This window comes from Carcharodon carcharias, chromosome 7, assembly GCF_017639515.1.
Source record: "Carcharodon carcharias isolate sCarCar2 chromosome 7, sCarCar2.pri, whole genome shotgun sequence".
NCBI lineage: Eukaryota > Metazoa > Chordata > Chondrichthyes > Lamniformes > Lamnidae > Carcharodon > Carcharodon carcharias.
Window position 1 is genome coordinate 119,437,397 of NC_054473.1, and position 27,535 is coordinate 119,464,931.

General features: G+C 44.0%; 1 protein-coding gene across 4 annotated transcripts in view; it reads left to right on the top strand.

The window, feature by feature from the left end:
• Positions 1 to 1,621: 1,621 nt before the first annotated feature.
• Positions 1,622 to 27,535, top strand: part of LOC121279639 (mixed lineage kinase domain-like protein) — a 45,986-nt gene continuing 20,072 nt past the window's right edge. For 2 of the 4 annotated variants that reach the window (XM_041190833.1, XM_041190836.1), the window contains exons 1-5: positions 3,987 to 4,038; positions 13,313 to 13,774; positions 17,520 to 17,627; positions 18,581 to 18,758; positions 21,324 to 21,421. In XM_041190833.1, coding sequence (XP_041046767.1) covers positions 3,993 to 4,038; positions 13,313 to 13,774; positions 17,520 to 17,627; positions 18,581 to 18,758; positions 21,324 to 21,421 — 892 coding nt within the window. In that variant the 5' untranslated portion in view covers positions 3,987 to 3,992. Of the gene's footprint in view, positions 1,822 to 3,986; positions 4,039 to 13,312; positions 13,775 to 17,519; positions 17,628 to 18,580; positions 18,759 to 21,323; positions 21,422 to 27,535 lie in introns of those variants that run through there. The other 2 variants (XM_041190834.1, XM_041190835.1) reach the window with 2 other exon arrangements.

Genomic DNA, 27,535 nt, shown 5'->3' on the forward strand with positions numbered 1-27,535 from the left:
CAACCCCTTCACTTGGTGCACTAGTTCACGAGTACACTAAGTGCAGTCTCAGCATCTCCGTAATGCTCTGTACAATTGTAACAAGACTTCCCTGCTTTATACTCCATCCCCTTGCAATAAAGGCCAACATTCATTTGCCTTCCTAATTACTTGCTGTACCTGCATGCTAATTTTTTGTGGTTCATGCAAGACACCCAGATCCCTCTCCATGCCCACATTTTGTAGTCTCTCTCCATTTAAATATTATCCTGATTTTCTATTCTTCCTCCCAAAGTGGACAAACTTACATTTTCGTACAATATATTCCATCTGCAAAAATTTTGACCACTCAGGTAGCCTATCTGTATCCCTTTGCAGACTCTTTGTATCCTCACAACTTACTTTCCAACCTATTTTTGTATCGTCAGCAATTTTGGCTACAATGCACTCAGTCCCTTCATCCAAGTCATTAATGTAGATTGTAAATATACAGATAAATAATCAGAAATAAAAGCAGAAAATCCTGGAACTACTCGGCAGGTCAGTCAGCGTCTGTGTAGAGAAAATTGAGGGGCAGAACTCCTGAGGAGTGGCAATCACTGTTGGATTGTCACTCCTCACCTTTTCAATTTCCTCAGTTGGGAGCTGCACATTTCTTGCACAACCTTCCAATCTGGACCTGGTGAGAAATATGCAGCATGCCTGGCTCCTGAGTTCCTGCAGTGCTAGTCGGGGGTGGGTGGTGGGTGGCTAGTCAGGGGGTAGTTGGGGGGGCGGGGGGGTTGTTGGGAGTAGCCTGTGGGGATTAGTCATGGGGGTGGGAGGATGGAAGGCGAATTGGAGGGTAGCTGAGGGTTCCGGTTGGCAGGGGTGGGGGTAGGAGGGGGATGGAACGGTATTCGTTGTGGACTGGGGGGGGGGGGGGTGGTTTGGGGTGGGGCAGTGGTTAGTATTATAGTTACCCAGGAGTTTGAAGTGGTTTTAATCCTTCTAAATTTTCCTGGTAACTATTTTGCTAAGAGAGTCCTAACCATCCGAAATCTCTGATTTAAATTGGAATATTGGGTGCTTCCCAGCTCAGGCTGATTGTCCATCGGAAGTTTAAACGTCGCCGGCAATTTCCGTGCAGACCTTGCATGGGGACTTCCAAGGGGTCCCCCAGTACCTCCGGAGTACGACTCCCTGGAGATCGGTAGTCCTGAGTCAGAGTTAACGTTTCAAGTTTGATGAAAGGTCATGGACTTGAAAGGTTAACTCTGTTTTTCTCCCCTGCCTGATCCGATGAGTAGTTCCAACATTTTCTGTTTTTGTGCCTTTTGAGTGTTTGTGTTGTCTTTCCATTTTTGTACCGTGTGTGAATCTGGGCATGTATATTTGTACCGTATATCTTTTAAGTATATTGTTTGCCTGTTGGTCAATTTTTGTGTCGTTTGGCTTTGTGTGTGTGTGTGTGTGCTTGCTTTATTTGTTTGCGTAACAAAGTGTTGTGTTCTTTAAGTTTGTGCCACCGGTCACCATGGTTGGCAGCCGCGTTTTAACATCCCCAGCCCCTACACTGGCAGGTTGACAGATCAAATTCTGGAGGAGATGGGGGAGCGGCTAGATGATTCGGAAGGAAGTGTTCTGCAACCAATCCAGTGTCAGAGAGAGAAAAATAAAGTTCTGGAAAGTGACTGTGACGTAGAGAAGAAGAAAAGAGGAATCGAAAGCAGTGCAGTGCGCTTGGGAATTTGGAATAGAAATTTTCAGCAAGTTCACTAACTGTTGCAAGGGGAACGGAGTGAATTGGTAAGTTTGTCGCAATAAATTGCCCAGACAGAAGTCGAATCAGCCTTCCAACAGGTAACTGGTCCTTTATCGGCATCCTGGTGCCTGGGTACCTTTCTCTAATTTTACTTAGATTAGCCCAGGCTGGACTCGCTCCTTGGTCCTTTTTTGTGTCGAGTCTGGAAACAGCTCAAAACATTTCCAAACTCGGGGTTTGTGGGATAGCGGGGGGAGGCGCGGGGTGCACAAAGTGACTCGGAGGCGGCTGGGACTTCCCTTCATTCTCTCAAATCAGGTCAGGGACTTGGATCCAAATTGTGAACCTTCATCCCCTCCACACACTGGAATTACCCTGGGAGTCTCCAGGAATTGGAAGATCAATCACCTGGACATTGCTGGGCGCAACACAGGAAAGAGAAAGAGAAAAAAAAAACACGGGTATTAGAATAATGCCTGTTATTGGTTCATTTTCTTTCAACTTTACTCATTCGGTATAAAAACATTGGAGATGGTGGGGGTGAGGTGGAAAGGCTCGAATGCTTAAAGAGTTTGCGTGGTTAATTTACAGATGGGAAGGGGGAAGACTGGGTGAGGCAGCTGGAGGTAGGAGGTCAAATGATGAAAGATTATGTGCTACCAATGCACGGATGAGCAGACGGTTGAGTTTTCAGGAGAGTCTTGGGCCTGCCAGCTTTGAAAGAAGGTGCCTGAGATGAAAAGAAGGTCAAAGTTTCAACATCATAAAGAGCTGCTACTCCTTCAGTCCTTCACTAAAACACCTGAGCATATTGAAGGTCCACTGTTGACGCTATTTTGTTCTGAAGCATGTGCTCAGCATCCGTTGTTTAAAGTTTTAAGTGCCAGGTCCGAGTTAGAGTCGGAGACTGAGGACGGATCCGACTTACTTACCTGGATAATTACCCAGGAAATGTTAAGACAGAAAAATCCAAATCTAACTCTTGGGTAATGATACAACTGACCCCTCCACCCCCCCCCCCCCCCCCCCCCCCAGTTCTCCCCTCAACCCCACGACTACCCTTCAAATCCCCGACTTCCCCTGCCCCTGACTCAGTCTGAGCTGACCTTACCACCTGACTCTCTCCCAGACCCCCAACCGTGCCCTACCGACCACCCCCCCCCCCCCCCCCCCAAGTGGCCCCGGGACACCTTGACCACCCCTCGTCCCGACCTAACCCGACCTCACCATCCTACCCAGCTGTCACCCTATGACTTCACCCACATTACCCCCTCACTGACTTACCCACTTACTTTACCCACCCTACCCCATACCCATTTACCCACCCTACCCCCTTACCCACTTATCTTACGCACCCTACCCCCTTACACACTTAACATTCTCCATAGCTTTTCAAAGAAGCTTGTCGATGACACTAAGTTAGAAAACACAGTTGTGTAGTTAAGTGCAGCATGTTACAAAGGGGCATTGACAAAGCAAATGAGGGGACATAAACTATGGCAGATGCGATTCAGTGTGGGGATGTGTGAGGTAATCCACTTTGTATCTGACTGAGATAAAGCAGAATAATTCCTTAAATGGGGAGAATCTTGGAGCTATGTAAAAACAAATGGATTTTCATATCCATGTACACAAATTGCGAAAAGCTAGCAGATTGGTATAAAAAATTATCTTAAAGTGTTAAATTATGAGGGCAGTTTAAAGTTAGATTGTATTCCTGTGAGTTTAGAAGGTTGATCTAACTGAGGTATTTAAAATGATAAAGGGATTTGGTAATATAGATACAGAGAAACTATTTCCTCTGGTGAGGGAATTTGAAACAAGGAGGCATGATTTAAAATTAGAGTTGTGCCATTTAGCAGTAAAGTTCAGGTGCACTTTTCTCACACAAAGGTGAGTGGAAATCTGAAAATTTCTCCCCCAAAGGCTCTGAGTGCTGGGTCAATTGAAATTTTCAAAACTGAGGTCAACAGTTTTTTATTAGATGAATATATCAGTTGTATTGAAGTACTGAACAGCCATGATGTACTAGAATGGCAAAACAGGCTCAAGGGGCTGAATGGCCTACTCCTCCTCCCAAGTTCTTTCCACTTCAATACTGTGCCTGATGCCTCATTAAATTGAAATTAGATTTAAAGAATTACAGTAATTTTTGTTATCTGGCACTTTACCAAGTGTAATTCTCTACCAACTAGAATAAGAACAAAAGAAATGGAAACAGGAGTAGACCATTCAGCCCCATGAGCCCGCCCTGCCATTCAACAAGACCATGGCTGATCTTCTTGTGTTTCGATTCCCCACCTCCCAACTCTTGGGTAACTATACAACTGATCCCCTGATCAACTGATCACAATCCTACCAGTTACATTGACACTGCGCCCACTGATGCCCTTCAGGGAAACCCCCAGGATGTTTTGGAGGTGGGAAGGGCATTTTATTTTTAGGGGATGTACAGGCACCTGCACTATGGGTACATCTGTCAACTATCAGGAATGATGCTGGCCCCTTTCCCAGAGACCATTCATTCTATCATCCCTGCAGCCCCAATGTAAAGAGGCCAATATAAATATAAATTTCTATATCTTCAAGGATCCAGACTATGTTCTTGGCTTAGATCACCCAGTGGTTACACTTATGAAGGCCGATACATCTGATCTGACTTGGCCCACCAGCCTCCAATCTTTTGCTAGGTCCCTTATGAGGTAAAGTGGGGACACCGAGCATTGGGTCTCCCTCTCAGACTTGGCTGGGTTTGTAAAGGATAAATGGAGGTTCCACCCCTCACAAGGCCAAGTGGGATTTCCCATTTGAGGTCTGAAGTCAGGGTATTGACAGAGGAGTTCCTCTGGTGTTTCTGTCAACATTTATCCCTCAACCAACACCTAAAACAGATCATTTGGTCACTACCTTCTGATGAGACCATGCTGATTACACATTAGCTGCCATGTTTTCCCACATTACAACAGTGAAAACACCTCGAATGTACTTAATTAACTGTAAAGCACTTTGTGACAGCCTGAAACCATGAAAGACGCTACACAAATGCAGGCTCTTTTCTTCACACATGAAGAATGCCCTCTTGGTGAAGGTACTGAAGAGTGCCTGATTCCCACAAGGAAAATCAGGGTTGGGAGTAGAAAAGTAGGAAGAATTGCAATCATATAGCTCCATTCACAACCTCAGGTCATCCCAAAGTGCTTTGCAGTCAATTAAGTACTTTTGAAGCACAGTCACTGTTGCAGTGTGCACCAGTAGTTCCCACATGTTTTGAGGACCTTTTTTCAAATGGATTGGTAATCAGATTCCCTATCTAAATTGTAATACTTAATGTAAGACATCAATTTAAACTTATAGCGTGTGGTCTAACTCCAGACTAGTTTGAAGTCCTTGACCGGCTGCTTTAGATGTTCTGTATTTTGGAAGAGATATTTTTCTGCTGTCTCAGCTGCCATGGCCAAATCTTTTTTTGCTTATTTTGTTTTTCCATCACTCATGCCAAATGGCAAGATTTCATGGAAAAAAAACTTTAAAGAAAAAAGTCCCTAACTTTTCTTTGGTTCACTAACAGGACGATTGGTTGAGGATCATGTCAGTCATTAGCAGCATGTTTGTGAGCTTTTGAAAAATTCTTGCATGAGTGTCAAGGAGTCATAGAGTTATACAGCACAGAAACAGGCCTTTGGCCCATCGTGTGTGTGCCGACTATCAAGCACCTATCTATTCTAAACCCATTTTCCAGCACTTGACCCAATGCCCTGCATGCTATGGCATTTCAAGTGCTCATCTAAACACTTCTTAAATGTTGTGAGGGTTCCTGCCTCTATGATGAGGCTTGGAAGTGAAGAGACACTTGTGGGAGTGATGGGCAGTCACTGGTTTGCTCGCAATTATCAGCAATAACTAAGAGGCTCGCAAATGTGCTGCTAATGACTAAAGCGATCTTCATCCAATCACCACATGATGTCGCCAATCATTGCTTCCACTTATTTCACAGATTCCCTGGAAAGTCTTCATGGCCCCCATGGGAGTTTGAGATCCCAGGTTTGAGAATCACTGATGTAGATAAATGCAGCATTGAATTTGCACCCAACTAGTTGCCTGAAACAACAATGAGTTAAATGGCCAGAAAATGATGTTTGTTAAGGGATTGGCCAGGTCATTATAAAAAAGGACATTATACAAAAAAAAAGAGAACACCATTGAAATGGAAAAATCATCAAACCATTTTTGGGGATTTTTTTTGAGGGAGAAAAGTGTTCGCAAATCCATTGGGCCACTTTCCATGCAATGACATAATGCAAAAGTGATGCAGCACATTTTAACCACTCTGGGCAAGGAAGTTTCTCCTGCATTCCTTGTTTTATTTTTTAGCGAATTTCTTATATTTATTGCCCATAGTTTTGGATTTCGCCACAAGTGGGCACATCTTCTCCACCTTATCAAACCTTTTCGGAATTTTAAAGACAATGACAACAACAACTTGTATTTATATAGCAGCTTTAACATAATAAAACATTATATGATGCTTCAGAGGAGCATTATAAAGCAAAATTTAATTCCATGCTACATAAGCAGATATTAGGATAGATGGCTAAAATCTTGGTCAAAATGTTAGGTTTTAAGGAGCATCTTAAAAGAGGAAAATAAGCAGAAAATCGGAGAGTTTTAAGGATGGAATTTTGGAACAAGAAAAGAGAAGACTGATCTGATAGAGTTTAAGCAACACCTCAATTTTAAAATTCTGATGCGTGTTTTCTAATTCATCTATTTGAAGCATGTCTTGCCCCTCCCCACATCCTTGATCTCTTTGATTCCCAAAATCTTCCGAGATACATGTGCTTATCTAATCCTGTCCTCTTGAATATCCCTGATTTTAATCGCTGCACCACTCAAGGCCATGTTTTCAGCTGCCTTGGGCTCCAGGTTCCAAAATTCTGTCCCTAAACCTCTCTGCCTTTCTTTTAAGATGTTCCTTAAAACTTACCACTTTGAACAAACATTTAACCATCTGTCCTAGTATCTCCTTATATGGCTTGGAGTTAACTTTTGCTTTGTAACACTTCTGTGAAACGTCATAGGTTTTTTTATTACTTTAAAGGTGCAATATAAATATAAGTTGTTGGTGTCTTTAAAATTATGTAAGGTTTGATAAGATTAATGTGGAGAAGTTGTGTCCACTTCTCGGGGAATCCAAAAGTAGGGGCCATAAATATAAGGCAGTCGCTAAAAAAAAATCAAATAAGGAATTAAGAGAACTTCTTTGTCCAGAGAGTGGTTAGAATTTGGAACTCACTATCACATGGAAGCGAACAGTATAGATGCAATTAAGGGAAAGCAGATTAATTATTTGAGCAGAAAAAAAAATAGAAAGCAGTGCTGAGATGAAGTAGGGTGGAAGGAGGCTTGTGTGGAACATAAACACTGGCACAGACCAATTGGGCTGAATGCTCTGTTTCTGTAAATTCTTTGTAATTTTATGTAACATTGACTTTTTAGCTACGTATTGAGATTTCCTTCTTAGGCAGTCCCTTGGGATCGAGGATGACTTGCTTCCACTCCAGTTCAATGGGTTCCGAGATGGCTGAAAAGCTCAATGCATGACCTGCAGACTCTGCCACATTTGGGGCAGGTGGTGCTTGACAGAATAGGTAGATGGGTTGTTTGGAGGATTGTGCACTCTCTCCAATGCCTTGATTTTACCTCTGCACGTTCGTGACAAACTGTCTCGATATGTTTGGTGCTCTCCCGAATGAGCCTTCTTTATTTTGGTCGGTCACAAGCCAGGATCTCCCATGAGTCAGCGGGTATGGTTGACCTCTTCAGGGATGCATTGAGGAAATTCCTAAAGCGTTTCCACTGTATTCTAGGGAGTCTGCTGCTGGGACACCCTGGTCCACTCCTCCATCACCCCCTACTCCTCAACCCCTTCCTATGGCACCACCCCATGCCCACGCAAAAGATGCAACACCTGCCCCTTCACTTCCTCTCTCCTCACCGTCCAAGGACCCAAACACTCCTTTCAAGTGAAGCAGCATTTCACTTGCATTTCCCCCAACTTAGTCTACTGCATTCGTTGCTCCCAATGTGGTCTCCTCTACATTGGAGAGACCAAACGTAAACTGGGCAACCGCTTTGCAGAACACCTGCGGTCTGTCCGCAAGAATGACCCAAACCTCCCTGTCGCTTGCCATTTTAACACTCCACCCTGCTCTCTTGCCCACATGTCTGTCCTTGGCTTGCTGCGTTGTTCCAGTGAAGCCCAACGCAAACTGGAGGAACAACACCTCATCTTCCGACTAGGGACTTTACAACCTTCCGGACTGAATATTGAATTCAACAACTTTAGGTCGTGAGCTCCCTCCCCCATCCCCACCCCCTTTCTGTTTCCCCTTTCCTTTTTTTCCAATAAATTATAAAGATTTTCCTTTTCCCACCTATTTCCATTATAAAAAAAAACCCCAATAGAGCTATACCTTGAGTGCCCTACCATCCATTCTTAATTAGCACATTCGTTTAGATAATATCACCAACTTTAACTTTAACACCTATGTGTTCTATTGTACTATTGTCGTTGACATCTTTTGATGATCTGCTTCTATCACTGCTTGTTTGTCCCTACAACCATACCCCCCTCCCCACCTCCACCTCTCTCTCTCTCTATCTCTCCGCCCCCCACACACACACCTTAAACCAGCTTATATTTCAACTCTTTCTTGGACTCGAACTCAAGTTCTGTCGAAGGGTCATGAGGACTCGAAACGTCAACTCTCTTCTTCTCCGCCGATGCTGCCAGACCTGCTGAGTTTTTCCAGGTAATTCTGTTTTTGTTTTGGATTTCCAGCATCCGCAGTTTTTTTGTTTTTATTTTTGACACAGACAGAACCTCATCTTAACACTTTGTACAAAGCACAGTTACTGCACACACCACTGAAGTACCAGCATAGACGATGAATTGGAATGACTGAAATGGCACTCAAATCCAAAATGTCCTTACCTAAAGAGAAGAAACAAAGAAAGAGCCTAATAGTACCTTTCACAATGTCAGGATGTCTCAGGCTAATTAACTATTTTTGAAGTCTAGTTACTATTACATGGGTTTAAGCATATGTTATGAACTAAGTATAGTTAAAGAAAGCTGTATTTGTAGTTGTAGGTGTTAGGAATTAAGTTATAGCTTTAAGTTTAAGTATTAGCTTTACATTTTAGCAAGTTACATGTTTTATTTGTGGGTTAAAGGGGTGAAACCTGGGTCTAGTTTCATGCTAAAGAATGTTGCCTGCAAATCTATGGGTTTGTTTATATACCTGCATTCTATTGAGGTTTTATGACTCTTTAAGTAGAAAAACTGGCTGTTGCCTAGCAATGGGGGGCCCACAGACACAGAGAAACAGAAAGCAGTTTGATTTCAGTTTGTGATTGTGCTCTAAGGTGAAGGAAACATTTTAAATTTCTCTCTAGCTGGGCATACTAGCAGATTGCTGAGAGAAATAAGTCTAAGAATCTTAAATGAGTTGCTAAAGTTAAAGTAACAGTGAATATTGATTGAGTTCTGGATCTCAAGGGACATACCAAGTTGTCAGTTGTCTACTGGGAGATGGAACTGCAGGGAACAGGTCCTAAAGGAAAAGAGAAAGGCCCCTAGAAGACCTTTAAGTTAAGTCAAAGGACAAGGACAGGAATCTGGAACAAGATCCTGTTTAGTGAAAGTAAGGAGCAGAGGAAAAGGCTCTGAATTAAAGAGAGAAAGCTGCAGCTTGCAGAGTTAGAAGCCAGAAAATCCAAGGAGACATCCAAAAGTTGGTGACTCCTTACAAGGACATTTGAAGCAGTGGTGTCTTGTTGGCATGGCTGAGTATCTGAGAGAGAGTGTGTGGAAGGCAAAGCTTGAATGTATGTGACGATCCAGGGGAGTGGAAACGTGAAAGGAGAGTTCGAAATCCTGGAGGTGGACCCTTGAGGAAGGAATCAGAGAGAAAGCATTGTTTAGAACCAAAATGGGTTCTTCGTGAGTGGAGATTGGAAACCCTCGTGTTAAACACTGAGTTCAGTGAGGCTGTTTGTCTCAAGGTGTGACAAGCGTCTGGGGGGAGTTGATGGGAGATCCATAGCATCCATTTGGGGTGGCATCTGTCACTTGGTTTCAGAGTGTAGTGTGCCTGCCCACAGGTCACCTATTGATTTACATGGACTGTGTGCTTACTGTGAACATCAGAGTATAAGATAGCTTTAGTAATATGTGTTATCCTTACAAATCTGAATATATCTGTAAAGGTATTGGTGTGGGTGAAGGAGTATTGTAAAATAGTTCATCTTTTCTTGTTAAATAAATGTTTTATTCTTTTGTTAGAAGTTCATCAGCTGACTCCTGTGGCTCTGTTCACTAGCCACTCTCTATGTTTCTAAACAAAAAATAAAAGTTAGGATCTATCAAGCCTGGTTCCACCCTGGTATCTGACTTGTCCAGCAGTAACATCAGCTGGGATCACATAGAAGTAGGCTATTCAGCCCTCAGGCCGGCACCACCATTTGACCAGATCATTGCTGATCCGCACCGCAACTTCACTTCCATAAATTAGATCCATATCCCTTGTACCCTTACCTAACAAAGGTCTTTTGATCTCAGTCTCAAAAGCTCCAATTGCCCCAGTGTCTACAGCATTTTGAGGGAGAGAATACAGATTTCCACCACCTCTTATGCGAAAAAATGCTTCTTGATTTCACTCTTGAATGGCCTAGCTCTAATTTTAAGACTATGATCCCTTATTTTTGTTCCCCTCACCAAAGAAATAGTTTCCCTGTATCTACCCTGTCAAATCCTTCTAACATTTTAAACTCAATTAGATCACCACCTCGATCTTCTATGCTCAAGGAAATACAATCCAATATAAAGCTTAGCTCATAATTTAACATTCTAAACCTTGGTTTCATGTTACGATTTAAAAAACACAGTAGCCTATTTGTGCACAGCAAGGTCCCACAAACAGAAATGAAATAAATGACCTGACCATCTTTGTTTAGGTGTTGGTTCAGGAATAAATGTTGACTAGGAGACAGGGAGAACATTTTGCTCTTCTTTGAATATTGCCAAGGGATTGTACCCAAGAGGGCAAAGGGAGGCCTCAGTTTAATGTATTACTTGAAAGATAGCATCTCTGATGGTGCAGCCCTGTCTACCACTGCACTGAAATGTCATTCTAAGCTTTGTGTTCAAGTCTGTGGAGTGAAACCTGAATCCATGACCTTTTCACTCAAAATCAAGAGTGCAGCAATGAGCCAAGGCTGATAGAAACTGAGCTGAGTGTATGGACAGGCTTCGGTTTCCAGCTCCTGCCCCATAGTATGGTTCAACATAAAAACAAGTCATGACCTAACACCTCTGTGCCAAAGATTTGTTTTTCTCACAGGAGCTACCTGGCCTGTTCCTATTTTCCTGTTCGCCCTCTGTACCTTTGAGCCCTTGATGGGCAGGGTTACCATTATATGTTGTTTTTAACCACTCTTCTCCAGTACATTGTCTGAGTGGCAATTAATTGTTAAGCATGAGTACTTAATAAATCTTGACAGTTTGTTTGACTGTGATAGAGTTTGATCTTGCCCTCAGCTAGGGTCCTCATGCAGGCACTGTCAAACAGGGTCACTCGACATAGTGATTAGGAACAAGCAGCATTGCACTCTGCTTGAGATTGTTTAACTCAGCACAGATGGGGTAATTGAACTCAGGATCCTCTTTATGTGTGCCATATACATTATCAAATCGCTGGATCAGCTCACTGAAAATCTTTTCAAGTAAGGTGGTCCTCCGGTTAACCTAGTGCCTCTAACAAAGGCATACATTCTATAATTGCCCTTCCTGATTAGAAGAGAACATCATTAATACACAAGTTGGCCCAAACAAGGCAAAATATATTGAAATCATGAGATTACTTTGCCCATCTATAGGCAATCCATATCCAGTCGTACCCACCAGTCAAATGTGCTGATGGACACTACTGATCTCTCTTCAAGGTTACCTGACATGCACAATTTGGTGGAGGAGAAGAAGGCAGTTGGGTGAGTCCTATGCACTCCATCCTGCCCCCAGTTATTAACTGTCTGAACTATTAGTGGAACATCATGTTATCTTTTGTTTTTGATACTGTGGATGAATGAAACTTGATCAATAAGATCAGTGTAGGTAATGGCTATAGTTTCTGCATAGTTCTCAGCCAATAAGTAGGCCTCTGGGCTGAATGCTTTAGTTGTTTTATTGTGGAGATGCAGGCGAGACCAATCAGGCAGGAGAGCTGATAGAAGGGGAAAGAGAGACACTCCATTGCTAACCCCATATGGTTAAACAAGAGCTTAACAGGATTTCCAGTGACCTCAGGTTTAAAGAGTTTCCGTGGTAACAACTGGTGTTGGGAATCCAACATGCTTCATGATAGGGCCAGGACAATTGGTGCTGTTCCATATCAGCCAATAATGCTTTAGTCCAATTGCTAACAATGAGCTTCAGAGACAAATGTCAGAAATGATGCTGCCAGACCTGCTGAGTTTTTCCAGGTAATTCTGTTTTTGTTTTATATTAAATAATTACTTTGCTTCAATATTTGTCAGAAAATTAACAGGGAACATAAATGCATTTAAAGGAAAGTTCAATCAGCACATGAGGCAGAAAGGAATTCAAGGTTTTGTCAGTGGGTTAGATGAAAATGGGTGAAAGGAGGCTCGTGTGGAACATAAATAATGGTATGGACCTGTTGGGGGGAATAGCCTATTTCTGTGTTGTAAATACTTGGTAATATTCTAATTGTTGAAATTGTTTGAATTTTATCCACTTTCCGACCACTGCTTTAGGCACTGGGGTATGATTCTATGTGAGGGGCATCTCACCCAATCCACCCTCTGTCATTAGTGAGTATAGGCAGTCAGTGTCAGTTAGTTGTGTGAATTGGCTTCATCTAGTGACCAAAGACAACGTTCCAGCGGCCGACAATTGGCATCCATCAAGAACAGGAGCCCTGGCTGATTATTCTCCTCGATGCCTCGTTTCGTACCACACCACACCACATGGTGTAATTAACCAATAAATCACCTAGGAAACTGTCACGGGTATTATCATTTTGAAGAGCAGAGGCTTACTATTTTAGGTTGATTCTCTGCTGGCATGAAGCATAATGGCCTCCTCCTGTGCTGTGAGATTCTATAATTCTGCAATAATGGAAGCTGGAGTTGAAGAACAAAGTTGCAAGCAGAGTGCTTTGCTCCATTTGTGTGTCTATTAATACTAATATGGAAATTAGTAGCCTTTGGAAAAACAAATACATTTTCCACCTCTCCCTCACCAACAACTCCCCACCCTTGTCTTTGTAGGGGTGTGTAACCTGAGGAACGGGCCAACTCCAATAAGTGACACTAAATTAAACCATGTTCTTGCCCAGATTGCAACAGCTAGTTCATGATTGACTGGGGTGGGGTGGTGGCAGTGGGTTGGGGTAGGTGGGGGCACCATCAGGTCCAGCCCATCCCTTGTTATTCAGGGTGGCATACATTTAACATTCAGTCCATTCCGAGTGATAAGGTACAGCTGATGATTTTCTGTCATTGCAGATATCAGTATGGAATGCATTGATAAGGTTCTTAGTGTGGCTAAGGTTATTTACTCGCTCTGCAATGAGGTAAAAATGAATCACAAGCGATGCCAGCGCCTGACGGTTCGGATCAAATACCTCTTGGAACCTGTGAAGGCCATCGAGGGTGAAGACCTGACTGTGGCAAAGGTTCTGAAGGAGATGGTGGGGATTCTGGAGAGGGCAAAGGATTTTGTTGAGTCTTTCACCAATAAGCACAGATTCTCCAAGGTCTTCAAGGCTTATGAGATCAAGGAAGACTTCAGTCATCTCAATGAGCGACTAAGTGATGCTGCTATAGCCCTGGATCTGGCCTTGCAGACCGAACAAACTAAAGTGCTGTTGAGTATGTTTAAGGGCAAGCAAAGGAAGAAAGATGATGAGCAAGACACAGAGGAAGATCAGATACATCTGGATAAGGTGGCAAAGAAGTTGGAAGAAGGTATGTGGATGGTTTTTAATTTGCTCGTTTGGTTTTGATTTGACACCAAGATTATTAGGAGGTATTTGAGAAAAGTAAGCATTGTAAGAAACATTCAGAATGATTGCACTGAAATGCATTTACAGCAGTCTAACATGGCAGAGGAAAGGAGTTTGTTTTTATTGGTGTGAGGAGCAGTGGCATACTGCTTCTGCATCTACTAACATGGAGGAAAACCCCTACCCTGATGCATTCAGCCTACCTTTTTCTGGTTGATTTCAATTCCACAGTCATACCTTATCATATCCTTCAATTTAAAATGACAAGCCTTTGCAATTTGGCACCTGAAGTTTTGGTGATTCGCACTACCACTCTGACTGTCCACTTCATTCTGAATCACCTTTATATTTCTTTCACAGCTAAGTTCAGTTGTTTGACTTGAATAGTTCTGGCAGCATGGAATGGCTAATTCCACATGTTGCTCTCTTAAGGGATGAGTTTCAAATTTACTATTAAAGGACCAGTTTAAAGCCGATATTTATTTCAGGTACTCCTGAAGCTCAAACAAATGAACTCTGCTATATTCCAGAAAGCCAGTTGGTGAAGGATAGAACTGGAGCCAATCTTAACACATTTTTATATTTATTTACAGAGTCACACATTGCAAGTATACACCTCCTAACCCAACAACCACAGAGTCAGTCTGTGTGTATTTATAGTGATTCAAGTGAATCACCAGTTAATGTCCACCACCTACGTACAATTAATATACAATTAATTGATTCCATTCTCTTTTTAATAAAAAATAGAGTTTATATGTTCAACTAAAATTTTAAAATAAATTAAATCAAATAACTTCATATTCTGTGCAAAGATTTATATTGTGAGACAGCCCTCCTCCAGGACCCCGAACAATTTCTTTGCACGTGCATTTATTTTCACAAAACGATCAGAAATTGATGACTTGCATCCACCTATTTAATTTTTGAGATTTTTTCTCCTCAGCATTTGTTTCAAGCCAGCAATGTCAATCCATAACCTTTTCCCACTCACATTTTTTGTAAAGTGTACATTATCCCAAAGGAACAATTATTTACATAACATTCAATGGGTGTACTATCTTCAGTACACCACTTGTACAGAATCTCATTCAAAATATTTGACAAATAGAATCCCTTATCTACTGCATCTACAAAAAAGTATTTTAACAGCCTAAGTACTTTCAACAACCCTATTTTAGTTCCTTAGCCTTCCAAGCTAAAGGACAACATTTCCCATTTTCACCCATCAGAAAAATTATGAAACCAGCTTCAGTAGAATACCTGTCAGGTAGATTAGAATGTGAAACATCACTGAAAATGATTTGTTTCTTGTTCATTAGGTCACATAAAGATAGGAACTTAAGTATGCTTCTCTCCAGATTGTCTTTTTTAAAGAGCTTTATTTATCCTCAGAACATTTGCAGTTTTAGAGTATTTCATCTTAATACTCAAATCCAACACTTTAAAATTAGCATCTGATCTAGCCTGAGGGCTAACCAGTTTAGCTGACCAATCAAGCTTCCCAATTGCTATCTCTTCTTTAGATATAACACCAAAATTTTGTGAGGGTGTAGTATGGCTAACTGGGAGGGGAGTACACTCTCTCATGGACAGAATTGTTGATTTATAGGTATTTCAGACCTACTTTGCTTAATATCTAAATTTAAAATATTTCAAAGCCCAAAAGTCTGACACCCAATTTTAAACTCTAATCTTATTAATGACACATTTCTCAAATACTACAGTGCCAATCCATAAGAAATCATCATCAAGCATCATGAAAGTATCTGAACGTTTTTCTCAATGGTACTATTAAAACATTCTGGGATCTGCTATTAGTTGAGCGCGTCCAATTTTCAGCAAAACAGATCTCATCAAAAAATTGCAATGCCCTAGAAGCATCATTCAGATCATAGATGTATTTTTTTTTAGTTTCCACAGCTTCCCCTTCTGCATCTGCTACCTCTTTTGATGTTTTCAGAACAGTGTCATCCTGCAGAAACATGGGCCAGGATTTTCCAGCCCTGCCATGGTGGGACCCACCATGAGCAATGGGGCAGCCCAGCCAAATGTCCATTGACTTGCGGCAGGATCAGACAATCCTGGCGGCAGGTGGAGCCAGAAAATCCTGTCCATGGCTTTTATGTAAATTAACCTCTTCTCCCAGGGATATATGGCTAAAAGAGCTACTTTTCCAGCTGTGGAAGAGACCGCTCTAAGACTTGCACCGTCCAGCCGCCCTTCAAAACCTTTAACAGCTAGCTTCACTTTAGCCTTATAAGTCCCATCCACAAGGACTTTGTCAATACAAATTCACCTATGTGACAAAGCTGGTTACTGCTTATCTGGTAGTTCAGAAAAACCCCAAAGTCCTTCCAACTATCTAATTCCCTTTCTTTTGCCTCTTTTAGTAGTTTATCCTCAAGTTTATTGCCAACTGCCAAAATTTCACAATGATGAGGATTTCTGTTTCTAGTGCCAGTGTGCGATTCATTGTGGGTTTGATTCCTGTTCTGGCTGAGTTACACTTATGTCTTGCCTCCTCGCCCTGCCTTGAGAGTGGAAGGCAATGGCAAACTACCACTGACAAAAACTGCTTAAAAAAAAAGTGCTCAGAATGAAACATCAACAAACAGTGAACCAAGCACCTGCACTCAAACTATTGAAGGAATCTATTCAAGCTACAAGCCTCTACTTGCACTTTTCTGTCAGTCAGGACTGCTACTGTGAGATTGCCCTCTTGCACTATCCGAGAGGCTTTCTCTGGTATGTGATCATTTATTTACTAACATAAGGGCTGCTTCAAGACAGACTTTATATAAATATACTGCACTTTTTTATGATCCACTCCTTCACCCCATTCTGCTAGTCGATGGATTCACTTCTCAGCCATGTCCATGAACATTCAACAATATTTAAACTTGTCCCACGATTGTCATTCAGTAGACCCCTTTGGAAAAGATGTCACCTGAGTACCCACTATGTGTAATTGGCCTTTGGACATGACAGCTTTGTCCTGTGTGTTATCACTCACATTACAATGATCTAATCCTTTATCTGTTGTATTCTGTTCCTCAGGACTTTCATCACAAAATGCATGAACACATGAGTTACAAGGTGCCTCATTTACTTATGGAGCTGCGATTTTGTAATCAATTTTGATTAATCATGAGAAATGAACCTTAACAGTTTGACTGCCATGTTTGATAAGCACTGTCTTATCATCACAACCTATTACTTAACCAGGGCCTTTCCATTCACTATGACCCACAGGTCCTTTGGTCATTGTTTCATGTCGCACCACCATGCAGACGCACTGCCCGATCCCTGCAGCTGACAGAAGAATGCTGCAAACTGAATGTGTGCGGCCTCTCTCTGTGCTTGAGCAGGAGCCCTGAATTTAAATACAGATTCCCTCACAATAAATATAAGTTGTTGTTGTACCAGGGCACCATTTTCATGGGGTTAAAAGGTGCTGGGAAAATCCTTTCTCATCTGTTCACAAATATGAGGCAGGCTTCTGACACTTCTTCCTACCTCAAATATAAAAGCATGCCAAACTTCCTTCCAAGAAGATGTGTCATTTGAAAGTCAGAGTGAAATGAGATGCTTGTGTGTGTGATTATTTCTCAAACAGCTTTGTGTGTTCTCAGTGTTCTGGCGTGAGAATAAAATGCAAAAAATTTGCGTTTCTTAAGGGCTCTTGGCTTCCTTTTATTTGACAGCATTGCATTCAATGGAGGAGAGAATCCAACAGGCAGTGGAGACTGTGAATGATGGCATGGAGGAAATGAAAATGGACTTGAAGGACATTAAACGTATAATTGAATCTTGTGAGTGCACCAGAAAGAAAGGTTCTGCAACAGATTCAGCAAATAAATTGGCTTTTTATTGAGCTGAGCCAGGTAATCAGTACCAACACCCCAAACCACACCCAATCAAATAACTGTCCAGTACACCAAACCAGACCCAGTCACAGAATCGACTATCAACCTATTCCCAAACCTAGACAGAGAATTGACTAACACCCCCAAACCCAACAGAATTGACCAAAACCCCAATTCATAGCACAAACCACCAAGTTCAGGAATAGGGCAGTTGTGGGTGAGAAGCACTTTTCTGACCTTTATAAGACATGGTGGTCTCCTTTCTGTGCATCAGCATGACTAGGAAATGTTAAGTATGATGTTGCTAGTTCTTTGTTCAATAAAGTAACCTGAATTACTCAAACTGGAATCCTCACAATATGACTTGGCTTCGGCAGTAGAGAGCACAGCTGAGGTGTCCACCAAAAAGCTATAACCCTCCAACAGGTCAATAGCAGGAAAATAATAATTGATGGTGTTTATCTCTGAGCTCCATCCTTGGACACTGCTCCTCACAGAGTTCCCATCACTTCCTTCCATACCTCTGTAACTGACCCCTGAGCAAGCAGGATGGTGTTTTGGGCTGGACACTGATTTTTCATCTGTATGATCTGGGTTCATATCCAGCCCAGATTGATGGGGGCAACTTTTTCTCATTGCATAATTAATGAATTTGGACAGCCACAATCCAGTGGTCACCAAATTGGCAATTCACTCAGAGAGGCCAAAGGATGACTGATTTGGGAAATAAGAAGTGGTCTAAGGCTGGGGTTGTGGTAGATTAATTGGGGCAGAGTAGAGGGAGCAGTACTTTGTATCTATGATCCTGACCTGGGAGTGCTTTACTGAAATTTGCAAAAACACAACAAAACTGTATTTTCTTGCATTTACCCAGAAATGTTTCTCTCCTTCCCTTTCAGACAATGAGAAACCTTCCGTTCACCCAGTGCAGGACATTTTGGAATTAAAGCGAGAGGATATCGAAGTGCAAAACAAACCTTTCATGGAAACTGCCAATTCCAAATATTACAGGGGAATGTTGCATAAATTCCCAGTGGCCATTAAACGTTTCCTTAACATTGGGTTTTCCAATCTGGAGTGAGTTTGGAAAGCACATTCTCTGAATTCAGCACATTCCCTCGCTGCTGCATTAAAATAATAGGGTGGTAATAGTGGGGGATTTCAACTTCCCCTAAATTAATTAGGTTAGTCATAGTGTGATATGCTTAGAGGGAGCGGAATTATTAAAATGCATCCAGGGGAGCTTTTTAAGCCAGTACATAGAAGGTCTTACAAGAGAAGGGGCGGTCCTGGACTTAATTTTAGGGAATGAAGCCGGGCAAGTGGTAGAGGTATCAGTGGGGGAGTATTTTGCAGGTAGTGATCATAACTCCGTTATATTCAAGGTTGTTATGGAAAAGGACAAGGATGGGCCAGAAATCAGAGTTCTAAATTGAGGGAAGGCCAATTTTAATAAGACGAGATATGATTTGGCCAAAGTGGACTGGGAGCAGCTACATTTAGGTAAATCTACAGTGGGACTCATTCAAGAAGGAAATAGGGAGAGTACAGGGCCAACATATTCCAGTAAAGATAAAAGGTGGGACCAACAAATCCAGGGAACCCTGGATGTCGAAGGATATACAGGATTGGATAAAGAGAAAATGGGAGGCTTAAGGCAGATACCAAGGGTTCAAACCAGCGGAAGCCCTAGAGGTGTATAGAATGTGTAAGGGGGGACTTAAAAAGGAAATTAGGAGAGCAAAAAGGAGGCATGAGAAAACATTGGCAAGTAAAATAAAGGAAAATCCAAAGTTATTTTACAAGTACATTAATAGTAAGAGGATGACTAGGGAAAGAAAAGGGCCCATTAGGACCATAGTGGTAATTTGTGTGTGGAGCTGGAAGACGTAAATAAGGTTCTAAATGAATACTTTGTATCGGTGTTCACAAATGAGAGGCTCTGTTCACAAGTGAGAGTGTGGGTGTGGAATTCGGGCAGAAGGACTGTGATATAATTAACGAAATTAGCATAGAAAGGGAGGAGGTTCTAAGTGGTCTGGCAGGCTTAAAAGTCGATAAATCTCCAGGCCCGGTTGAAATGTATCCCAGGCTGTTGAGTGAGGCAAGGGAGGAAATAGCAGGGGTGTTGGCAATAATTTTCAATAGCTCTCTGGCCACAGGAGCGGTGCCAGAGGACTGGAGGGCAGCCAGTGTGGTACTGTTATTCAAGAAGGGAGGAAGGGATAAACCAGGGAACTACAGGCAGTCTAACCTCAGTGGCGGGGAAACAATTGGACACAATTCTGAGGGACAGAATGAATCTACACTTGGAGAGGCAGGGATTAATCAAGGACAGTCAGCATGGTTTTGTTAAGGGGAGGTCATGTCTGCCCAATTTGACTGAATTTTTCAAAGAGGTGACCAGGTGTGTAAATGAGGGCAAAGCATTTGATGTAGTCTACTTGGACTTCAGCCAGACTTTTGATAAGGTCCCACATGGGAGACTGATAGCGAAGGTAAGAGCCCATGGGATCCAAGGCAATTTGGCAAATTGGATCCAGAATTGGCTGAATGGCAGGAAGCAGAGAGTGATGGGTGGAGGGGTGTTTTTGTGACTGGGTGCCTGTGTCCAGTGGGGTTCCACAGGGATCAATGCTAGGTCCCTTGCTGTTTGTGGTATATATAAATGATTTTGGCTTGAATGAAGGAGGGTTGATCAGTAATTTTGTGGGTGAAACAGAAATTGGTGGAGTGGTAAATAGTGAGGAGGATAGCCTTAGATTACAGGAGGATATAGACGGGCTGGTCAGATGGGCTGATCAGTGGCAAATGGAATTTAATCTGGATAAGTGTGAGGTGATACATTTGGGCATGACAAACAAGGCACGGGAATACACGATGAATGGTAGGACCCTGAGAAGTACCGAGGATCAGAGGGACCTTGGTGTGCATGTCCACCGGTCCCTTAAGGTAGGGGGACAGGTAGATAAGGTGGTTAAGAAGGCATATGGGATACTTGCCTTTATTAGCCAAGGCATGGAATATAAGAGCAAGGAGGATATGCTGGAACTGTATAAAACGCTGGTTAGGCCACAGCTAGAGTATTGCATGCAGTTCCGGAAACCGCATTAAAGGAAGGATGTGATTGCAGAGGAAATTTACCAGGATGATGCCTGGGCTGGAGAGTTTTAGTTATGAGAAGAGATTGGATAGACTGGGGTTATTTTCCCTGGAGCAGAGGAGATTGAGGGGGGACATGACTGAGGTGTATAAAATTATGAGGGGCATAGATCGGGTAGACAGGAAGGAACTTTTCCCCTTGGTGGAGGGATCAATAACCAGGGTGCATAGATTTAAGATAAGGGGCAGGAGATTTAGAGGGGATGAGAGGAAGAATTTTTCCTTCAGTGGGTAGTGGGAATCTGGATCTCACTGCCTGAAAGGGTGGTAGAGGCAGAAACCCTCATAATATTTGGATGTGCACTTGTGATGCCATGGCATACAAGACTATGGACCTAGTGCTAAAAAATGGGATTAGAATAGTTAGGTACTTGTTTGACCGGCGCAGACTTGGTGGGCCAAAGGTCCTTTTTCTGTGCTGTAGACTTCTATGACTCTAAAACAGGGATTCACATTTTACCTTTGTTCCTTCCACTGTAGGGAAATTCGGAAAATTTTTCGCAAAGAGGCTGCAACCATGAAGCATTTTGAATCACCAAACATTGTACGAGTTTATGGAATCTGCATTGATCAGAAGGGTAAGTTAGTGCTCAGCATGAATTTAATGGAAGAACAGAAAAGAGAGTTGTGCATTTATATAGAGTCCTGCCCGACCTCAGGACATACCAAAGCACTTTACTGTCAATGAAGTATTTTTGAAGTATGGATACTGTTGTAATATAGGAAATTTAAATAAAAGCAACTTCATATTTTATTCCTATTACTTGCTATCTGTTTCCAACTGATCACTATGTTTCCATTTAATTACGCATTCTCCTCTTTGTCTGCCCAGTTTGACAATGGATGAGCAGTGGGGTATTGCTTTGAAAGAGAAGTTTTGTGTTGACCCAATGGCTTGGTTGGTAAAAGTGCTGCCCGATATGGATATGGGAAGACTATGCTGAGTTAACTGGTCCCATACAGTGGCCTCAACACTGGCCTCGGTGTCCTGGGCTGGGGAGGAGATTGAAAACCAGCCAGGGTTCCCATTCCTGTTCCAATGACTCCAGCTGGAAGGTGTGTTTATTTCTATGGGCAGGATTTTGAGGTTGTCAGGCAGGCACGGTGGGCGGGCCCGGGAGTGGCCAGGAAATGTTCCGCTGCCTGTAATCAGCCCCCGATTTTGATGGCCCAATTAAGGCCCACCCAGTGTGAAATGTGGGTCCGGACTGGTCGGGGAGGGCCAAGTGGCCCAGGCAGCCCCTGGAAGGCTGCCATGGAAAGAAGTCTCCTCTGCATTCCCAAACCAAAGCTATGGAGTCGAGTGCGAGTGGACACAGCAGGCGGGAGGGCATGTCGAGTGGGCATTTGCCCCCCCCGTTTTTCCGATGAGTGCCTTGCCGTCCTCCTGGAGGAGGAGGCTGCCAGGAGGGACACTATCGTCCCCAGAGATGGGAGGAAGAGGCCACTGCACCTCACAAAAAAGGCATGGGAGGAGGTGGCAGCACTGGTGAGCAGCCGTGATGTGGTATGGCACCACATAGGTGCAGTGCCGGAAGAGGTTCAATGACCAGCTGTGCTCAGTAAGAGTGAGTACTGTGTTGGCATAGGTCAGTGTGCAGAAGTGTTAAGGTCTGGCTGTACCCCTGTGGACCTCAGGGGTGCTAGAGTCCGAGTGCCAACTGTCAATTGCGCCAGAGCTGGCCAAGGGGGTGAGCCCTGGCTGCTTGGACTGAGTGTCTTGCGGCTCAAGGGCTACGACTTGGGTGTGCCCTGCCAGGTGGTGTTCAGCTGGGGTTGGCCAGGCTGCAATGGCGCTGCAGAGAGAGTGGACTAATCAGTGCTTCTCTGTTCTTTCAGGAGAAGACAAGCCATAACCGAGCAGAGAGGGCACATACAGTTGGAGGGCTGCACAACCTCCTGCTGCTCAGCAGGTTCGAGCAAGATACCCTGGAGCTCAAGAGTCGGCACGTTCCATGTGCAACTGGACATGGAGAGGCAGGGGTGCCAGATTAAGTTAAGGGTGCAGAACACAAGAGGTTAGACTTTCAGACTGTGAAACCTTTCTTGTGTAATCTCTTCATTGATTTGAGCCTTGAACCTGGAATCCCCATTGATCACCAAAAGACGATGGCACCATGATGCAGATCTCCATTGTCTCACCAGGGTGCCTGGCATGCACAGTGACAGTGTGATGACTTTAAATAATGGTGTGTCCTTGTTCTCCCTTAGGTTCGCCAGTAGGCGTTCGCTCTGTGGATCCCGAAGAGCCACCCCTGACGCCAGAGAACTGCCGAGCTTCAGTTGCACCGGTGTCACGTGCTCTCTGAAGCAGGCAACAGCGCAGATACCAGCACCTCTGGGCATTAGATCGGCAGCTAGTATCTCAGTACACATTGCTGAGGACACTCTACTATTGTTTGAGGTGCAGGCGGAAGCAGAGAGTGCCCAGGGCACCGGCAGTCGGAGAACTGCTGGGGACCACGATGATGCTCAGTCAAAGGCAGATGATGGGCCTCTGGAGTTGTTCATTAGGTGGCAGATGCTGGATGTCCAATGTGATGTGCGGGAGAATCTGATGGAGATTCATGAGGGTATGCGTGCCATGGTTTCCATGATGGAGGAGTCCATGCAGAGCGTGAGCACTGTGTTGACCCTCGTGGCCAAGCACACTGTCTCCTCCATTGACAGAGTGGTGACTCTCGTGGAGAGGCAGCACCAGGAACAGAATCAGGGGTTCTTGGGGTTGTGCTTGGACCTGCAAGCCCTCACACAGGCACTGACCTCAAGTGGTCAGTGCTAGTGTGGGAGCTAGATGAGGCATCCAGTATCTCAGCTAGGTGCCTGTCCATCAGTGGTGAGCAGGGAGGTCCAGAGCGACCTCACGTTGGCACACGAGCTGCTTGTTGTCTCTGTGGCAGCAGCTCCTCCGCCCCTCCGCCAGTGAGTGTAACATCTGATGAGGCTGCAATGACTGGGAAGATGCCAGCCATGGCACTGGCCTCTCCCTCCCAATGGGGCCTGCACAGGCTCCACTAGCCAGAGGATGGCCACCAAGGTCATCAAGGCCAACAAGACAGCAGAGTCAGCAGGATGTCTCCAATGTCGTTGCCAGCAAGGAGGGGCACCAAGACATAGCACTCGCAAGCCCAAGTTAAAGGCACCATGAGCACAAGAGGGACAATTCACAGGTGATTTTATGTTAATTTATGTTTGCTTTATCTATACTGGTCTGGGAATGAAGACCAGAGAAGGTTATGTAAATAGTTTGGAATTGTCAAAATGAGATAAATTTTGTTTCTTTTGTCATGGCCTGAGTACGCTTTACCTTTTTTATTCATGAGGATGTGCATGCCATGGTTTCCATGGAGGGCGAGTCCATGCAGAGCGTGAGCACTGCGTTGACCCTCATGGCCGAGCTGGTATATAATGTTGGACATAAGTGGCTCTGAACTTTATTGCACAGGCCCCGAGTGTTCTTTGGGTTCAAATGAAGGGATGGTGGCAGCAGTCCTGGCATGCAGTTGAAGCTAATCTTTGGTAAATTAGCTGAAGGAACATTGGATCAAGGCATCCCTGATGTCCCTGCCTCCCTGAGGTTACCAAAGTCTGCCTCCATGCCCTCAGCATTCTCCTCACCATGCTCCTCTTCTGACTTACTCCTGGGCTCATCCTCTGTGGCCTGTGGAGCTGATCAAGATCCTCTTCCTCCAGTGCACCCCCACTTGCCAGTGCCAGATTGTGGAGAGCACAGCATGCAACCACTATCAGTGACACCTGTTCTGGGGGGTATTGTAGTGCTCCTCCTGAACAGTCCAGGCAATGGAAGCACATCTTGAGAAGACCTATGGTCCTCTCTACCACCGTCCTTGTGGAGGCATGACTCATACTGTAACACTTCCCTGCCTCTGTTCTTGGGTGGCGAAGAGGCGTCATGAGCCACCTCTTCAGCGGATAGCCCTGGTCACCCTGCAGCCATCCATCCAGTTGGGCTGGAGCACTGAGGTGACTCAGCATCTGGGAGTGTCTCAGGATGTAAGCGTCATGGGAGCTGCCAGGGTAACCATGCACAGAATTGCAGAATCTGCATCCTGTGGTCACACACTATCTGCATGTTCACGGAGTGGAATCTCTTCCTGTTAATGAAGACACCTGGCTGACCCATTGGTGCCTTGATGGCCACATGTGTGCAGTCGATTGCACCCTGAATGAGGGGAAATCCAGCAATTGCTGCGACGCCTCTGGCTCACTCGGTCTGGTTGGCCCTGTCCGTATGGTAAAGAATAAAGGTCAGTACTCGCCTGAACAGAGCTTCTGTCACCAGCTTCACACAACTGTGGACAGCTGATTGGGAGACTCCACACAGATCCTCCACTGACCCCTAGAAAGAGCCAGAGGCATAGAAGTTGAGAGCCCCTGTGACCTTCAGAGCCCCTGTGACCTTCAGAGCCCCTGTGACCTTCAGAGCCACTGGCATGAGGTGTCCATTCACACAGTCAGAGCTGACCTCAGGCCCAATCATCTGACAAATGGAGGTCACGGTCTCCTTTGAGAGGCGGAGCCTCCTTCAGCATTGCACCTCAGACATATTGAGGTAGCTGCAATGTTGCCTGTAAAATCTGGCAGCAGGATAGTGGCGTCTTCTGCTAGCCCTGTGCCCCTTGTGCCTGTGCCTCTCCTTCTACTGGCCACTCTCCTAGAAGCTGAATTGGAACACCTAGCCTCCTCTCCCTTCTGCCCCTCTCTTCCTCGGAGGAGGAGGTCCCTCCAGCGGAGACCACAATCCCCTTTACCAGGGTGACGGAAGGCTGTCTGATTCCTGGATGGGTCCACGCGGTCTGAATCCTCTGGGAGCCCTGGAGACACCAAGGAGTCCTGAAAAGAAGCCTGAAAATGCTAAGAATGAAGCCCCGAACAGAGATGAAGCAGCCAAATACCAATACCTCACTAGCAACAAACTATGTACCAAACTCCTCACTACTCACACTAGCAATGCTGCTGACCTCTTTTATCTTGCCTTTGGATGAGGTTTTTGAAAATGTCAGCTGGCTGCCTGCCCGTTTTGCCTGGGTGACGAGCACAAGATCGCACGGGCAACAAAAAATCGCCATCAATTGGATTGTTAATGGCCTTAAGTGGCCTCTTAATTAATGGTGGGCACAGCTCTGGAAACCGCTCATGCCCGCCGAGTGAAATATCGCACGACTGCGTAAAGACATCGGGACGTTCACCCAATGTCATTGCGTGCTATTTTATGCCCGATCGGGTCAGGCGCGAAATTCTGGCCTATGTGTTTGGTGAGAACAGGATTGGGCAGATCTGCAATATTGTCCATGGTTATATAGCTTACGGACAAACAACGTTGAGGCCAAGCATGATAAATGGCCATTAGAACAAGGTGCTGGATAATAGCAGGTTCTGTAGCACAACAGGATCAGTAGTGTTAAGAGGCCAGGAAAGGAAAGCTTTGCAACATTTCAGTGTTCAGAGTATGTTTGCCTCTGGGTCCAAAGATCATGGATTCACGTCCCACACCAGAGAGATGAGCACAAAATCTTGGCTGAGATTCTAGGCCAGTACAGAGGGTGTGCTGCAGTGGCAAAGTTGCTGTCCTTCAGATGAGGCCTTAAACCAGGGCCTGCCTGTCCTCTCAGGACCGCATAGCACTATTCAAAGAAAAGCTGGACACTTTTCCCCAGAGCACTGGCCAGTATTTATTGACCAACATCACTAAAAACAGATTATTTGGTTATTTATCGCAATGCTGCTTCTGGGACCTTGCAGTGCAGGGATTGGTTGCTATGTGTCCCACATTACAACAGTGACGACATTGCAAAAGTACTTCATTGTCTGTAAAGCACTTTTGGATGTCTGATTTGTTGCAAAAGGTGCTATATAATTGCAATTTTGTTTTCTTTCTTTACACTGGAAGGACTCGGCAGTGGGAAGTACGGGCTGACAACATAATTAGAAGAAGATGTGGCAATTGCGAGTACCGAACTCCCACTGCCCCACTTCTAAAGTTTCTCCTGCTGAAAGAACAGGAAAATAGATTATCCTTCCAACTTGATCCCAACAAACAGCACAAGCCAGCATAGTGCCTTCTCCCAGCTGGCATTTTATATCATGCTTGAACTCACATTTGTGGTAAGCTGTAATTTTAGTGTGAGCAGGAGGTGCACAGTTGTGGTAATCTGATGTGTAATATACCTTTTAAGAAGAATGTTATAATGGAAGATCTTAGTATCCAATAGGGCTGTCTTCGTAGTCAGTAGTCTAGACTTAGAGTCTGTAATGTAGAGACAGGGTTTGAGTTGTAAGCACTCAAATGTAGTTGCTGAGTTCCTTTGTAAATAAATAGAATGTGTTCTCCATAAGAACTGTCTGCTGATCTACTCTGTCTATGGTACCAACTCGGCCATCCTGAAACAAGTGTGCAACCTGGATCCATTAGTCCAACTAAACTAGTGATCAGAATCCAACAACAGTGGATTCACAAAGATAGATGTGGAATTAATAATAATAATAAATAAGGAAATGGCTGATGCACTTATGTGTGTCTTCAATGTGGAAGATACAAATAACATCCCAAAAATAATTGTAAATCAAGAGATGAAAGGGAGGAATTTAAAACAATTATATTGGAAGCAGTTGAATGTCTTGGGCTACAGGAAGATAGAGACGGGATGGTCAAATGCACAGATAAGTGGCAG